The sequence below is a fragment of the Oreochromis aureus genome, linkage group 5 (assembly GCF_013358895.1).
Source record: "Oreochromis aureus strain Israel breed Guangdong linkage group 5, ZZ_aureus, whole genome shotgun sequence".
NCBI classification, from domain to species: domain Eukaryota; kingdom Metazoa; phylum Chordata; class Actinopteri; order Cichliformes; family Cichlidae; genus Oreochromis; species Oreochromis aureus.
The window spans coordinates 1,319,879-1,336,012 of NC_052946.1; the positions used below are offsets into that span (position 1 = coordinate 1,319,879).

General features: G+C 41.5%; 1 protein-coding gene across 1 annotated transcript in view; it reads left to right on the plus strand.

Annotated features, from left to right (window-relative positions):
* Positions 1-16,134, plus strand: part of plekha6 (pleckstrin homology domain containing, family A member 6) — a 54,503-nt gene that overhangs the window by 21,755 nt on the left and 16,614 nt on the right. The window contains exons 5-12 of the mRNA XM_039612194.1: positions 3,548-4,054; positions 4,732-5,194; positions 5,420-5,506; positions 5,942-5,995; positions 9,199-9,270; positions 9,728-9,808; positions 11,659-11,808; positions 11,981-12,076. Of these exons, the coding sequence (XP_039468128.1) occupies positions 3,548-4,054; positions 4,732-5,194; positions 5,420-5,506; positions 5,942-5,995; positions 9,199-9,270; positions 9,728-9,808; positions 11,659-11,808; positions 11,981-12,076 (1,510 nt within the window). The remainder of the gene's footprint in view (positions 1-3,547; positions 4,055-4,731; positions 5,195-5,419; positions 5,507-5,941; positions 5,996-9,198; positions 9,271-9,727; positions 9,809-11,658; positions 11,809-11,980; positions 12,077-16,134) is intronic.

Below are 16,134 nucleotides of genomic sequence, written 5' to 3' on the forward strand. Positions count from 1 at the left end.
TGATGGTCCACTGCTGAGTTCTCCATCTTGTCCTTCAGGACTGTGGGCAGAATGGTGTTAAAGGGACTGGAGAAATCAAAGAACATGATTCTCACAGTGCTCCCAGCGGTCTCCAGGTGAGCGAGGGAACGATGAAGGAGGTGAATGACAGCATCATCCGCTCCAGTGCCAGGCTGGTAGGCAAACTGAAGTGGGTCCAGTGATGAGAGCACCAGGCGCCGAAGCTGAGCCAGGACCAGCCGCTCCAGGGTCTTCATCAGGTGGAATGTCAGAGTCACCGGTCTGTAGCTGTTGAGGTTTTCCAGAGCTGTGGGACTGGACCCGCTGCCTTCTTGGCTTTAATCTTCCTCAGTTCCCTCCTAACCTGGGTGGTTGAGAGAGACAGGCTGGAGCCTTGTGTTGAGTGTGTATAGGATGCTGTTGTTGGGGGTGGGGAGTAGTGAGCAGGGTGAATAGAGGAGGTGTGAAGTGGCTGAGGTGTCAGAGATTGCGTTTGCAGTCTGCTGACCACCCAGTGGAGAGAGTCACAGGCTGCATCCGTGTTAGCTGAAGGGGGGACATACTGTTGAGGATTCAAATATTGAGGAAGAGTACAAAACAATGATAGTCCAGAAGGGTTGGGTCAAAACAATGATTTTATTTGAACACACGCGCGGGAGATAATTACTGCACACAATCAGCATGGATCTCCGCCCAAAATACACTTCAGATTGCTTTTATAACATCAGAGTATTATAACGCCCCCTCTTGCGTTTACAAGCACATAATTTGCATCTTAAGAACATTATTTGCCTCATTTTACAGACAATGATCAATTTTAAGAGATACATGTAGACACAGGAGTTCCCCTTTCTGGGATCTTCTTCCAACTAAAGCGACGGTCTCAGGCCTTTGAGGTCCCCATGGACTGGTCCTCTCCTTCTGTCACTTGTTGTCAAGCAAACTCTAGTGCAACATGTTGCTGAATACACTCAGGCCTCTGCTCAGGTCTGTTTCTAGGTTATATGTAGTATATATGTGTCTTGTAAGCATGTGTGTGATCTTTCCTCAGCTCTAACCCACTTATCCAATGTATCATCCGGACCTCACGCCGAATGAAGCTTTTGACCTTTAATTACCTGGGCGAGCTTCAACTCTTTTATCAGCACAGAACTGCAATGTGTGTATAAAGGTATAAAATATAAAATGGTTATAACTGCACCTGTAATAAAGGTTAATATGGTGTCAGTGTGTTTAAATGTCTCAATGCCGTCTTAAAGCTATATGTGATATTATCAATGCAATGTTAATGCTGCAGATTATATTGTAACAGTAAAACAGTTTCTTTAATTCTATGGTTGTTAACAACCGAGAATTCCCTGGGGAGGTAGAACAGACGCATGCTAACGGCTAACAGCTCAATGTCTCTGCTGCAGAGTTGTTCTTTCACAGTGATGTGCCCAGGGTTACACCATCTGTCAGTCAAAAACACTGTCAGTCCCCCTCCTTTCCTCTTACCGCTCTCTCTCGTCCTGTCCACCCGCAGCAGCTGGAATCCAGGTAGCATCACGCTTGTGTCCGGAGTTAGCGGTGTTAGCCAGGACTCCATTAGCATCATGATGCTTCATTGCCGGTACTCCCTCTGTGACCATGTTAGTGACGTGAGCTCATCCATCTTATTGGGCAAAGATCTTACATTTCCAATGATTACAGAAGGGAGAGATGGTCTATAACATCTCCTTCTCGGGCGACGGCCCTCCCTCCCAGCACGACACCCCCGTCTTTTCTTCCTCAGCTCGCTGGGAATGTCGAGTCTGTCTGTCAGCGGTACCGCTGCGGGACGCAGCGCTAACAGCTAATCCCTACTGTAAACAAAGGATCCCTGCACTGGGTCCCCAAACATGACTGAAAAAGTGGAAAAAAAACAGAGAAAAACGACCAAGACTAGCACAAATTGGTAGAACATGTTGCAGAGTCTAACTGCTAAAACTTTAGTTATAAAAATTACGAGGAAAAAAAAGATGATAAAGAAAGAAACCATGAATGAGCAGAGCTGCTGTAACAGGCTGCCACACACGGGGGGCGCCGGAAGTAATAGTGCAAAAGTAACATGACGAAACTCTGTTCAGACAGTGAATGGACTCATTCTTATATAGAACTTTTCTACTCTCCCAGATTACTTAAAGTGGTCTATACAACATGCCACATTCACCCAATCACACACTTTCTCTAAACTGAATGGTTCCTAACTGCATCCATACACATTTACACTCTTGACATGCAGACTGGAAGCGCCAGAGATCGAACCACTAACCTTCCGATCAGACCTTCTCTACCTCCTGAGCTACAGCCACCCAGTGGTTTACCTGAGTAAACCCTTCATCAGGTTTTGGATAAAGTGTACACTCACAAACCTGTCAAACCTGCATTTGAAACGTTGGCTACCCTAGCAGTATAGTATTGCAACATGGCATTTGGGTCTTCTAACTAAAATAGGAACATAAATAGCGCCATCTATGCCATCTGGTTGACATACACCCTGCCATGACACCAGTCAGTTAGAAGTGCCAGCTTGATGCCGGATCCAGCCCAGACCTGTTTTCTATGAGCCTGGGCCACATAAACCAAACCACAATCTGCCTAGATGTTGCATGCCATCACATAAACAGTGCCATCTACGCCAGGCCTGGCCCATATCTGGATGACATACCAATTACCATGCCAGAAGTCAGCCAGCAGTGGGTGATGGTGGAGCCTGGCTGTGAAAAAATATCGAGACATAGCTAAGTGGTGGCCTTCAGGCTTCATCAGGTGGTGACCACCAGCTTGCACTGGAGCTTTTTGTGGCCGAGTGTGAACTGGTGGGTATGATAATTCACACTTAGAAGTCTGAAAGGGCAGAGCACCCACTGCAGATCAGGGACGAGTTATACCCCCCAAGTGGTGGAGCTGAAGTATCTCAGGGTTTTGTTCCCAACTGAGTGGAGAATGGAAACTCCCTCACTTCATCTGTCAACATGAGATAATGCAATACATGAGCTCTAGTGTGGCAAAGAGAAAGATGAGAATAAAAGTGGAGATCTATTTTTACCAGGCAATCTGTGTTCCTATCCTCACCTATGGTCACAAGCTCTCGTTAGTGGATGAAACAATGAGGTTGTGGATACAAGCGGCATACATTTCTTTGGAAGAGTGGCTCGGCTCTCCCTTAGAGATAGCGTGAAGAGCTTGGTCATTCAAGAGGGACATAGTGTAGAGCGGCTGCTCATCTACTTCTACTTCCAAGCCAGTTAAGGTAGTTGGGCATCAGACTAGGGTGCCTCTTGGACGCTTCCTAGGTGAATTATTCCAGACATGTCCTACCAGGACAAGGCCCTGGAGCAGGACAAGGCCCTGGAGCAGACCAAGGACTTGGCAACAACAGAAACTACTATTATTAAATAAAGAAGTGGGGCAATATCTGTATCAATGGCTCTTGACTCTTTGGTGCTGTACTCTGCTTGATCTTTTGGTGTCGGATCCAGTATTGTCCTAATTCTCATTCATTCTTTTTCTTCCAAATACCCAGGAAACACCCAGACACGACAGTTTTTATCAACCACGGCATGGAGACAAAGCCTCCTTACTCACAAACACAACAGAATCCACACATACAAACAAAGAATGAAACTGACACCAACCTGGCCCTCCACTCTAATATCAATGGGGTTGACAGCCCTGGAACACCTGCACGCTCAAACCTTTGCTCTCACATAAATGATAGAATGGAAGGAAAAAGTGTAGAAGCTGAAGGGGGAAGAACAACGCCTCCTCCTAGTGCCATGCCCCTCAACAGCAGTAGTAAACCCCCTCCATCCAAGAGTCACAGTAGACATCAACCAGCTAAGGGACATGAAGAGCCAGGTGTTGTTTTATCATATGACCCCAGGGAACAGCAGGAGAATGTGGTGCTGAGGAGAGGTTTTGTCCCGAGGACAGCTCCAGAGAGGTTGGCCCAAAGAAAGTGCTCAATGGCTCAGCTGCAACAGTGGGTCAACCAGCGGCGGGGCATGGCCTCGCAAGAAGACATCAACAGGTAGCTCAATTTAGAAGAGAAGAAATATAACTGCTCTTTGTGTCTCCAGGTCTTCAAATGTTATAAGTTATTTACTATGACTTTACGCTGGCACAGTGATCATTGAATTATGTGCACACTAATAATGTAAAGATTGAAGATTATATACATTATTGGTGATTATTTTAATACAATAGACTAACTTAAAACTTTCAAAAACAAATAAAGCAGTGCACCACTTGTTTTGTAAGGCTGTTTGAAAGAGTGTTGGTTCACAAATGATTTTCTATAGTTTTCAGACACCTTTGGCACTAACCAAATTATTCACACTTCTTATTTGATCCCAAAAAAGTATTATCACACTAATTTCAAAGATCCCATAATTAAATAAAACCTTTCAACTGTTTTTATTTTCATCTTTTCTGTTTTGTATTATTTATCATACAACTGTAAGTGACAACTCAGCTAACTGCTATTTCATGAGTAAGTTTCCTTTCTGTGTTTCTAGAAAAACTTAATTTGATTTATTTTATGAAAATGTAATGTATATAATAAAATTAATGTCTATTTTGAAAAGGGAAAAATGTAATTTTAGTCTTTATCCTATTGTGTTTCTTAAAGAAGATCAAGATAAACTTTCACACGATCAAATAGTTTTTCATGTTGGAAATATTCTCTAATTTTTCCTGTGCTTTCAGGCCACCCTCTTACTATTCTGTGAACCAAGAAGTCTCAGCTGGCTACTATAACTTTGTGGACGAATACTCTTTGTACCTACCAGGGGTCCGACCAGACAGCATCTGCTCTATGTCTGCTGTGGGGGGCTATGACAGACTATGGACTATTGAGCAAAAGCGACACTCTCTGAGGGATGAACCCCACCGGTTGTACAGGAAACAGATGCCCCAAGACCAATGGGGGCCACAGTACTATGGAGGAATGGAAACATCCATGAGGAGCCTGTTTATTCAGCCACGCTCCAGGTCTGTGCCCAGATCACCATCCTCATCATCAAGGCGGCCCTATTCACCAGCGTCATGCACCTATGCCTCACCTGCTCGATCTCCATCCAATTGTTTTGACGGGTTTTCAGGGAGGATGACAGAAGACGCAATCTATCCACCAGTCTACAGTCTGAGAAGATCTTTCAGCTCCCCAAAGGTGAAAATGAGATTGTCTGTGTTTGTGTGTAGCTTTGAGAAACTAATGTTTCATAAGTCTTTAAATAACCTTTATCAATATGGAAAGTCAGCAGGGATAAAATCAAGACTCGCCAGTTTTGATATAGTGACACCATATTCATCTTACACCACTCTGACACTCTCACTCACCTTGCTTCTATTTTGTCCTTTCTTCTTTCTATGTTCTCTTCCCTACTGCCTTTAGTATAACTACCATGGTGATAGGAGGTCATTAAGCCAAGGATTATACCACCACAACTACCCTGTATCCCCTTCTGTTCACAGTAAAATGGTATGTGCTGCAAAAGTATGTAAATAGTTCTTAATTCACTTCATGCCGTAGCATATGTAACTTTGCATTGTAAATGCTGTCAGCTGTGAGGTCTGGCATTAATTATCTGTATGTCCCAGTAGAGATGTCTGATCCATTTTGGTTACCTTGGCTTTGGGTATCTACTGATAACAAGCAATGATTGGGTACCATTAATTATATTATATTTTAATGGTACCCAATATTATGTATTTGTGACTGTGAAAAATAAACTAGGAATGATATGCAAAGGGAACATTAAGGATGACTTGCACATTTTGGTCTTATTTTTATTGCATAGGCATTTATTAAAACAATACATGATAAGATCAAAATAATAAGATAAACAGCTGCTATCTATACAATATTTGTCTTTTTGATTTCCACGCTTGCCACCAATGCTGCTGCTTGGTTCAGGAGGATATATTAGATTTTCAGCTCCAGCGCAACCTGGATTACCTCGATCAACAGGTAGGAGGACACATACAGTAGTATTTGCCAATAAATACTTTGCACACACCATCGAATTGGGATGGTCCCCAATTTTTTCGAGCACTCACCCTCAACAACAAAGTAGAAGTAAGGAAAGTAGCAGCCCCGGAGGAGGCAGGCAGGCTTCAGTTGGGACTAAAAGTATTTATAACACCACCATGTCATTTCTTTTGCCCTTTTTGTGTCATATACTAGACTATACAGGAACACACCCTAAGCAAGAGATGGTAAATGGCCTGTATCTGTATAGCGCTTTACTTAGTCCCTAAGGACCCCAAAGCGCTTTACACTACATTCAGTCATTCACCCATTCATTCACACACTGGTGATGGCAGCTGCATTGTAGCCACAGCTGCCCTGGGGCGCACCGACAGAGGCGAGGCTGCCGGACACTGGCGCCACCGGGCCCTCTGACCACCACCAGTAGGCAACGGTTGAAGTGTCTTGCCCAAGGACACAACGACCGAGACTGTCGGAGCCGGGCTCGAACCGGCAACCTTCCGATTACAAGACAAACTGCCAACTCTTGAGCCACGATCCCAGGTACAGGCTTTGTGAACATTCCCCCGAGACAATCCAGCAAGTAAATGCAGGGCGCAAGATAGGGAATACATGAAATGCCCCAACCAAGTGACTAGCATAGTATACAGGGACATCTGTGCTAGTTTGACCTCTGGAAGTCCAGAGGTCAAACTACCCTTGCTTTGCCTCCCAAGGGTAGTTGAGATTGACTAACCTAAGATCCTGTGGGACTTCCAGATACAAATGGATAAACTGCTGATGGCTAATCAACCAGACATAGGAGAGGTGGACAAGCAGAGGAGGATGGCGCCAGTGATAGATGTAGCTATACCAAATAATAGAAACACTAGGAAGAAGGAGCATGAGAAACTTGAGAAATAAAAAAAGGCTAAGAGAGGAGTTCAAGAACATGTGGACCGTGAAGGGAACAGTAGTCCTCATGGTATGCTGGTCCGTGCCAATGTGCTTGAATTAGAGCACCCTTAACACTACTGGGTGTTTTTGGAATGGCCCGCTGGTTCACCAGCTGACAATCAGAGCACACCAAATGGACTGGACTGGTTCTTATATAACGCTTTTCTACTCTGAGCACTCAAAGCGCTTTACACAACTTGCTTCACATAAGCACTTTTTTTAATATGCTATTTCTATGTAAGTGCTTTCTATGTAACATTCACATGCATTTATACTCCGATGGATGCATCGGAGAGCAACATGGGGTTAGTATCTGAACCATTAATTAGTAGGTGACCTGCTTTACCACCTAAGTTACAGCGTCACTGGTGCATGTCCTCCCAAATCCCCGGCCAATTGGGCCATTATTCCATCCATCCATCCATCCATCTTCTTATACTTATCCTGGGCTGGGTCGTGGGGGCAGCACCCTAGGTAGAGTAAGTAGTATTCTGAACTGTTGTTCGGGGCATAAGCACAGATGATAGTCAGGACGCGTCCCCCACCCAAAGGTGCAGGAAACAAACCCTTGCATCCACTGGGAAAAACCCCAACATACAGGCAGCAAGCTGAGGGATTACTAGAATACCCACGCCAGCCCCCCACCACTCCAGACTGAGACAGAGTCCAGCCCCCCTCCAGGAGACTGGTTCCAGAACCCAAACCATGGACTGAGGTTGGCCCAACTATATCTAGCTGGTACCTTTCAACCTCACGCACTAACTCTGGCTCCTTCCCCATTAGAGAGGTGACATTATTTGTCGCAATTGCTAGTTTCAGTCACTGGGGATAAGTCCACCAGGGCCCGGCCACCAAACACCCATCCTCAATCACCCTCCCCAGCCCTAGCTCCAGGGTGGGGCCCTGGTAACCGTATCCGGTTCTCTCGAGTTTTTGAATCATTCTCTTTCAGTCATTCTTTTTGAATCATTTTTTAACCCTGTCCAGCCATTGGCAATTCGCTGCCGCCTCCTTGAATTTGTATAGCTGGCAGTTCCACCACTGTCTGGGCTCCACCTCCAACTGTTGTGTAGGTCATCGATTTGTCATCACACTACTGGGTTTCAGCACCACTAGCACTAAGGAGTAATGGTGACGGCTTATTTTATTGTACACACCCACACACACACACAGGACTTGTTTGCTTGGGCGCACACTTCTTTCTAGCACGTCGGTGCTGCTAGTTCTCTTCTTATCACTCTCCGGGTCCCAATATCTACTGAAATAGGGGAGGCAAAATTACACAACTATTGCCTGGTGTGATGACCAGCCTTAACTGGCACTACCCCTTGAACCTCGCTCCACCCCTCCCCTGCAGCTGACATTTCATTGAAGATATACATGAGGAATTAGCTGAATTCAGGTCTGATTCACTGGCATTAAAATGAAAATGTGCAAACATAGTGACAAGAGGATCTCTAGAGTGAATTCAACATAACTGAATGCTGCACTTGGCACCATATTTGAGCCACTGTTTTCAAAATTAGACACATCTTCTCTTGTGAAAACTGCTAGTTATTTATAGTCACAGTCCCAAAATATATCAAACACTCTCGTGTGTGGCCAGAACATTGTTTGTGACACAGATTTGTTACTTCCAGTCTTAATGTCACCACCCCACACCACAAACAGGATGTAGTCAATCCGAAAGCAATCCATCTCACGCTCCTCTTTTTATCCCTTCTGCTGTGATTATCGGGGATTCCATAATCTGAAATATTGGTTTTGTTAATGTGGTCACATGTTAATTTTCTTTTTTCTTTCACACTTCTGAATTGCTTATGTTTAAGCTCAACCTTGACATTACTGTTTGTTTTCTAATTATTTATCACCCTTTTAAAGGGGTGAATAGAAATGTATAGAAACAAATTGAAATTTATGATTTTATTTTTTTCATTTTTTGTACTTGTGATCACATTTTGTTGGTATGTAATTTTAATACAGTCATGTTGACTAGATTGAAAACCATTACATAACTCAATTCAGTCAAGTTTAACAGTACAGAAACTGTTGATCTCAGAAAGAACATAACCACTGATCTCAATGATTTTGTGAATAAATAAAATCATTGAGATTTTATTTCAATCTAAAGATGCAATTTACATTACTTCAATAAAGACCAGAATATAGATTTTAATTTTGTTTTTCTCTCAGTGGAACAGTATACAGTCTCTGATTGATAATGACAGGTAAATCATTTTTTACAGGTGCCTCCTTTCCAGGATATAAACTACAGAGAACTGCATCCTACACTGAAACTCAATGAGATCGAAACCAGTGTAAGAGAGTTTCACATTCACACCCAAATGATGTGCTTTTTATTTTTTATACAGTGCATGGGGAAAAGTATGTGAGCACTCATTTCCCCATGTTTCTATGTCCTGTAGCCTAAGAACCTAATCTCAACCTTACAGTCCACAATAATATATTTACAATATACTTTTCCTGGTTTTTGCATGAGGGCGAACATTGTCAACAAAACAATAAAAAATGTAATTACACTAACCCTATTTATTAAAAGTCTGAAATCAGTTGCTACTCAGTTTAATGGCTGAGACTAAAAGTAGCAGATTTAAATCACATATTGCATACAAATGTGATGTTTTGGTGCACATATATACTATGGGGTATATGTATATTGTTTACTGACATATACACACTGCTGTACTGTCTTTGTTTTATATTTCCTTCCTGGTGTCTCTCAAATTCACAAAATAACCGCTCCTTGTTACACAGAAGCTCTTGGGGCGATTATGTGAGCAGAACCAGATTTTGAAAGATCATGAGGCAGTTGTCCACAGACTGAGAATGAATAAGGTACATGATTTTCCTTGGAAATGTGACATTTTATTGTGAAATTCTTAAGAAATGCTTTGTCCTGTGATGATGGCCAAATTTAGGGCATTAGTATAAAACTATGAAATCACTGGTGTTTTTTAATAACTACTAAACACAGCAATGTACTACTGTGAAGGTAAAGGAAACCCATGAAGCCTAATTTGTCCTAACCATATTTGAAGAGAAAATACTTTATATATCAGAGGAAAACAGTTTAACTCAGTACATTACAACAACCTAGCTATTAATACAACCTTACCTTTAGTCAACACTTAATATGTGGTGACTTCACCTGAAGCTGTTGTTAAGGGTTCAATATTGAGAGAAGAATCCATAAAAACCACAGATCCAGGCGTGTGCAATTTAGACGGCATTTTAATGAACACATGTGTGAGTTCAACAACCCAATCAGTGTTGAACTGAACTTACAATCATGAGACAAGGTTTTATATGGGTACAATAACAAAGCCCCCCCTCTTTTACAAAAATAGACAATAGTACAGCTTACGTCAATCCAAACCACAAAATGTTCCATGACCTTTAACATTGCTCTAAAAACATTGTCTTCGGTCGGTGCTTCCCTCTTCGCTGTCGCCGTCGGGTGCACTTCCTCTAAGTACTTCGGCACACTTCTGCATTTCTGCCCTACCAAAATAGATCTGTTATGGTGTGTGTGTGAGTGCGTACACGTGCAAGGGCGCGTGCATGCTATGTACTGCGTACGTGTCATGACCTCTCACTATTGGTGTCTGTATGTATATGTCTCGCCCTTAAATGCTCTCACATCAGCCCGTTACCCTTCTGACCTTTCACCAGAACAGAGGCTCATCCTCCCTATAATAACCTTACTGGAACTATATATTTAATCTGCTAAATATGACTGACTAAACACCCTACTCTTTGGCTTGCACTCACTCTGCTTTCGGTTTCACTTCTGCAAAACATGCTCTGCAGACGCGTTTCGTTTCCTGTCTCATTTTGGCACAGAGAGTATTTTCCTGTCTCTGCCCTCTACACAGAGATCATAAAAGCATTAATAACTTTTAAATTATAGATTCAACTCAACCCTTTAAAATGGTTCTTCTTTGGACCTGTAATAAAGACTAATATAATACCAATATATTTGAACATCTGAATGCATCTGAATGCAACATCACATGAAATGGTAATGATGATTATAAAATAGCAGCAAATAATAGCAATAAAATATTTCTATTCCTCTCACTGTATTTTGTGGTGTTGTTGTATAGGACCTCTTTACACTGAAAGTTGTTTTGTTTTTCACCACCCGGGCCTCTTTTTTTCATTACAGTTAGCACGACTTTGAAACAAATGTATTTCAACTGGAGGAATGTCTCGTGCCTATGTGGATTCTGAGGGGATGCGTCGCTTTGGCAAGCTTTGAAAAAAATGATATCTGTTGTGTTTTAACCCAAAGCATGATCTTTTTCTAACCCTAACCAAGTAGTTTTACTCCCTGCGGTGAGGCTGAATTGTTCCAATACAACAACCCCACTAACTACAGCAGAATTAATGACCACAGAGTTGAATCAACATCTTCTGACTCAGTAAAACAGTAAAAGTAATTTGTTGCACTGTTGCGTTAAATTAGTGCACAATGTAGTGTTTCTTTTCCTGGTCAGTTAGCATGTATGGTAGCTAATAATTCCACTCATTTATTTATGTGAAACCATTATAACCTTACACCCGAATATTTAGATGAAATGTGTACGTTCTCTTAAATAGATCGTCAGGGATGTTGCAGTGTGTTGTCTATTTACTAAATTAGCAGAAAAACTAATTTTCAACAAAACACTTGCTGTGACCAGGACAGCCTAGAGGAAGCACTGTTGGCGACTCATCAGGAAATGGAGATATACCATAACCAGCCTTTAATCATGGAAAAGCTGCAGTTCAAAAAGGAAACCCAGCAGAATCAGCTGATTAACATCAGAGGGGAGCTCTCCCAGGCCTCCAGTGTGAGTGCAGTAACTTATCTGTATTTCAAAAAATGCATAGCTGCACATGGTTGTGCAATGCACATCTGTTCATTAAATTTTCTATTTGTTATATGTCTAAATCAAACAGCCTGAATAGTGCTGACAGTATAAATAATACTATTTTCTTTTCTTTTTTTTGTATGTCTCTCAGGCTTTAACAACTGCTTGCATGGAGTTTGAAGCATTAGAGGATGAGGCCAATGCCATCCATGGAGACCTGTGGGAGCAGCTTAATGCAGGAGGACAGGTAAAAGGTCACAATATCATCATATCTGTAAACCCTTTTTTAAAAAAAAGGTCTTATTGTTAATTTTTTTTAGGTTATTTTACAGTAAGATTATTCATAATTATTCAGCCACTACCATCTACTGTCATTTATTCTTTATTTGTCTGTTTTTTAAAATCATTTTTAATGATGACAACAAAACAAAAAAGAAAACAAGACAGCAAAGGTTTTGATGTGACATAACTTAATCTAAAAATCTGATTAAAACACATGTTTTTACAGCATCTGGCTATTATACCTAATTTCCATCCATTCACTTCCATTTATTCTTGTCAGGGTTGTTGGAGCCTATCCCAGCTACCACAGGTTACCTGGTTTTGTGCAGGTCTTTAAAACCTTAGGTCAAATGAGGTTCTGTTGATTTGTCCCAAAGTTACACTGGAAAGCAATTTTAAATGTGTGAATTAAATATGAGTAATTCAATTCCAGAGGCTAATTCAATAAGTTTGTCACTGTGTGGAAAAAATGGGATTAAATTGAAAAAAGCCAGATATGCAGGATATGCACATTTTGTGATTATTTTGGAATGTTTAAATTAAGCAAACTGAGCCTGCTTTTTCTGCCAGTTTCGAATTTTTAACTAAACAACATTTTATTGACTCTCTCAATTGATTAAAATCCAGTAATAACAGCACCTAAACCTAAATCTCACTTTAAAACAGAGTCCACTGCTCAACAGTCCTACAAGCACTTACAGCCCATTTCTTCATTGTAATTTCTGACACTGATTTCCTAATCTAACCTCTTTATGTTACCGACCCCTCCTTTTCCTGGGTGCACCTTGTGGAACAGAGTTTAGTGGGGGAGAAGTGATTGATAAAGATGAACAAACACAAAAAGGTGGAGGTGAAAAGCTAAGAGAGAAAAAGAAACTAGAAATAGACACAGCAAACTCTCATATTAACTGACAGTCAGGTGTCAGGGCTGCTGCTGCACTGTCAACAGTACCAACAACAACTAGTAACCACCCCTCGCAATCACAAGAAGTGCCAGAGAATGGATGATTAAATTTTCAGTTTCATTCAATTTTATTTATACAACGCCAAATCACAACAACAGTGGGCTCAAGGCACTTTATATTGTAAGGTAAACTCTACAATAATACATAAAGAGAAAAACCCAACAATCATATGACCCCCTATGAGCAAGCACTTTGGCGACAGTGGGAAGGAAAAACTCCCTTTTAACAGGAAGAAACCTCCGGCAGAACCAGGCTCAGGGAGGGGCGGGGCCATCTGCTGCGACCGGTTGGGGTGAGAGAAGGAAGACAGGATAAAGACATGCTGTGGAAGAGAGACAGAGATTAATAATAAGTGTGATTCAGTGCAGAGGTCTGTTAACACATAGTGAGTGAAGAATAAACACCCAGTGCATCATGGGAGTCCTCCATCAGCCTACACCTATTGCAGCATAACTAATGGAAGATTCAGGGTCACCTGGTCCAGCCCTAACTATATGCTTTAGCAAAAAGGAAAGTTTGAAGCCTAATCTTGAAAGTAGAGATAGTGTCTGTCTCCTGAATCCAAACTGGAAGCTGGTTCCACAGAAGAGGGGCCTGAAAACTGAAGGCTCTGCCTCCCATTCTACTTTTAAATACTCTAGGAACAACAAGTAAGCCTGCAGTGTGAGAGCGAAGTGCTCTAATAGGGTGATATGGTACTACAAGGTCATTAAGATAAGACGGGGCCTGATTATTTAAGACCTTGTATGTGAGGAGCAGGATTTTGAATTTTGAATTAGCAGTCCCAACAACAGAGTGAGGATGAGATGGAAGAAGGTATTATTGTCATGGTCAGAAAATAGATGGTGGGACATAACTAGAGAGGGAGATTCCAGTAAAAAGCTGACTACTTTGTCAATAAGCGACTGCTAATAGTTAAAGATTAGCTTTTAATTGCCACATGTTGCACTGTAGTGTAACCAAGGTCCCAACCCAACAACAACTGTACAAACCTGATTAAAACACAGGGAGAGGCAGACAATATGTGCACAGGAGGAGATTAGGGCAAAGTGGACACACAGGAGGACTGGAGTACCATGACAAGTAAGCCAGCAGTCTGAGAACAAAGTGGTATGATATGAGACTATGAGGTCTTTAAGATAAGATGGGAAGCATGTATAATTTAAATAGAACATATCCTTGCACATAGGCCTGTGAACCTGAGTGTATGAAGAGGACTCCACATTAATATGAACAAATTTGAGTATATCAGATAGATATGATTCACACCATTGCAGCACAGTACCTTTTAATACTTGTGACATGCTCTGTAATAAAATGCAATGATCAACTAAAGCCGCACTGACGTCAAGTAAAACATGCACAGGGGTAAGGCCACTGTCAGAGGCCATAAGAAGATCAAATAAATAGTTCCTCTGCAGATTATCAGTTAGCTGTTTTATAACTGCTATTTCAAGAATTTTTCAGATAAAAGGATGGTTGGAGAATGTCCTGTAATTAGCTAAGACAGTTGAGTAAATGGCTTTTGATGGCTTTTTAAGTAATAGTTTAATCACTGCCACCTTAAAGGCCTGTGGTATGGAGCCCAGTAATAGAGATTGACTGATCGCGTTTATAAGATTAAAGCATTAATTTGTGGTAGCATTTCTTTGAGCAGTCAGATGTTATGAATAACTAATTGTCTAACGGTTAAAAATCTGTGTAATGAAATTCATAAAGTTGTTACTGGTTAAGGTTAAAGGAATGCTTGGCTTAACAGAGCTATGACTCTGAAAAGAAGCCTTGTTCTTATTTTCTTAAGCCAGTGACATAGTGAGCTTTACGGAGGAGCAAACTCTTTCCAGCCTAAATGATGATCTTCCAAACTAGTGAGATGCCATTCCTCTCCAGCTCATAGGTTATCTGCTTTAAGGTGTGCCTTTGAGAGTTATATTAGGGAGTCAAGCCTGATTTGAGTCTTTTTTCAGAAAAGCCACAGTATCCAGAGTTGTATGCCATAGGGATGTTTCATGTCTGCTGTGGCAGATGGCGTGGAGTGGAGTGTGTGGACCCAAAGGCAGATAAATGGAACAAACAAAAAGCGAGCCATTTATTTCTGGCTTAACTGAAAAACACACAAAGTCATGGGGAGACTGAGAAGAAATATCAAAACTAAACAGGGCAACACTAAACACAAAACACAAGATATATAGAGACAAGTACAAAAACCTGTTATCCATTACTTCTACGTAATCTTTGTGTAATCAAAGTAAAAATATGTCATGTTATCTAATTTTTACTGGACTGCAAACTTTTTAAACTACATTTAGAAAGAACAAAGAAAACAAAATGAGTATATTCCAAATACTAGTGGCTGCAAAGTAAGTACTGAGAATGAACTATCTTATTGGAGGTCTGCCATCATATATTTTACATATATCCAACCCTTTAATGATTCCATAATAAAAGATTTTTTTGTTTTTTCCTCTTTTTTTGTTAAAATGAAACAAAAAAAAAAATGCCAGCAATTTTGATGACATGTAGTTATTTTTTCCACATAACTGAAATTGATAAATGGACCTCACTGTGGAGTCTCAAGACCAGTCTTTTACGTGGTCTTGGTCTTCTCGTGGTCTCGACGGACTTTGGTCTCGGTCTTGCTGTCTCAGATCAACATAGTGGTCGGGAGATTTGGAGTCAACAGTATCCATGACACACAATGTAACGTTTGATAATGTGTCATGCGCAAAAGCATCAGCTCTAAGAGCCGTGCTTAGAGAGTGCTTTGTAGTGAATCAGAAGAGTCGACTCCCATTGAGCGAGAGCCGGCTCCTCACTTAATTTCCTTTTGCTGCTCAGCTCTCACACAGTGGCTCAGCTATGCTCCGATCCCTCCATATTGTGGCCAATCACATGCGGGGATATAGGATAATATCATTATGTGAAAAACAGAGAGGGTGAGAGACGGGACAGTCAAGTGGAGCGTGCGTCTGTCCTCTCAGTAAGTGAGTGAGACAGTAGACAGTGAGTGCATCGCAAAAACACATTAGTATATGCCTGACACCCGTAAACGAAGCAG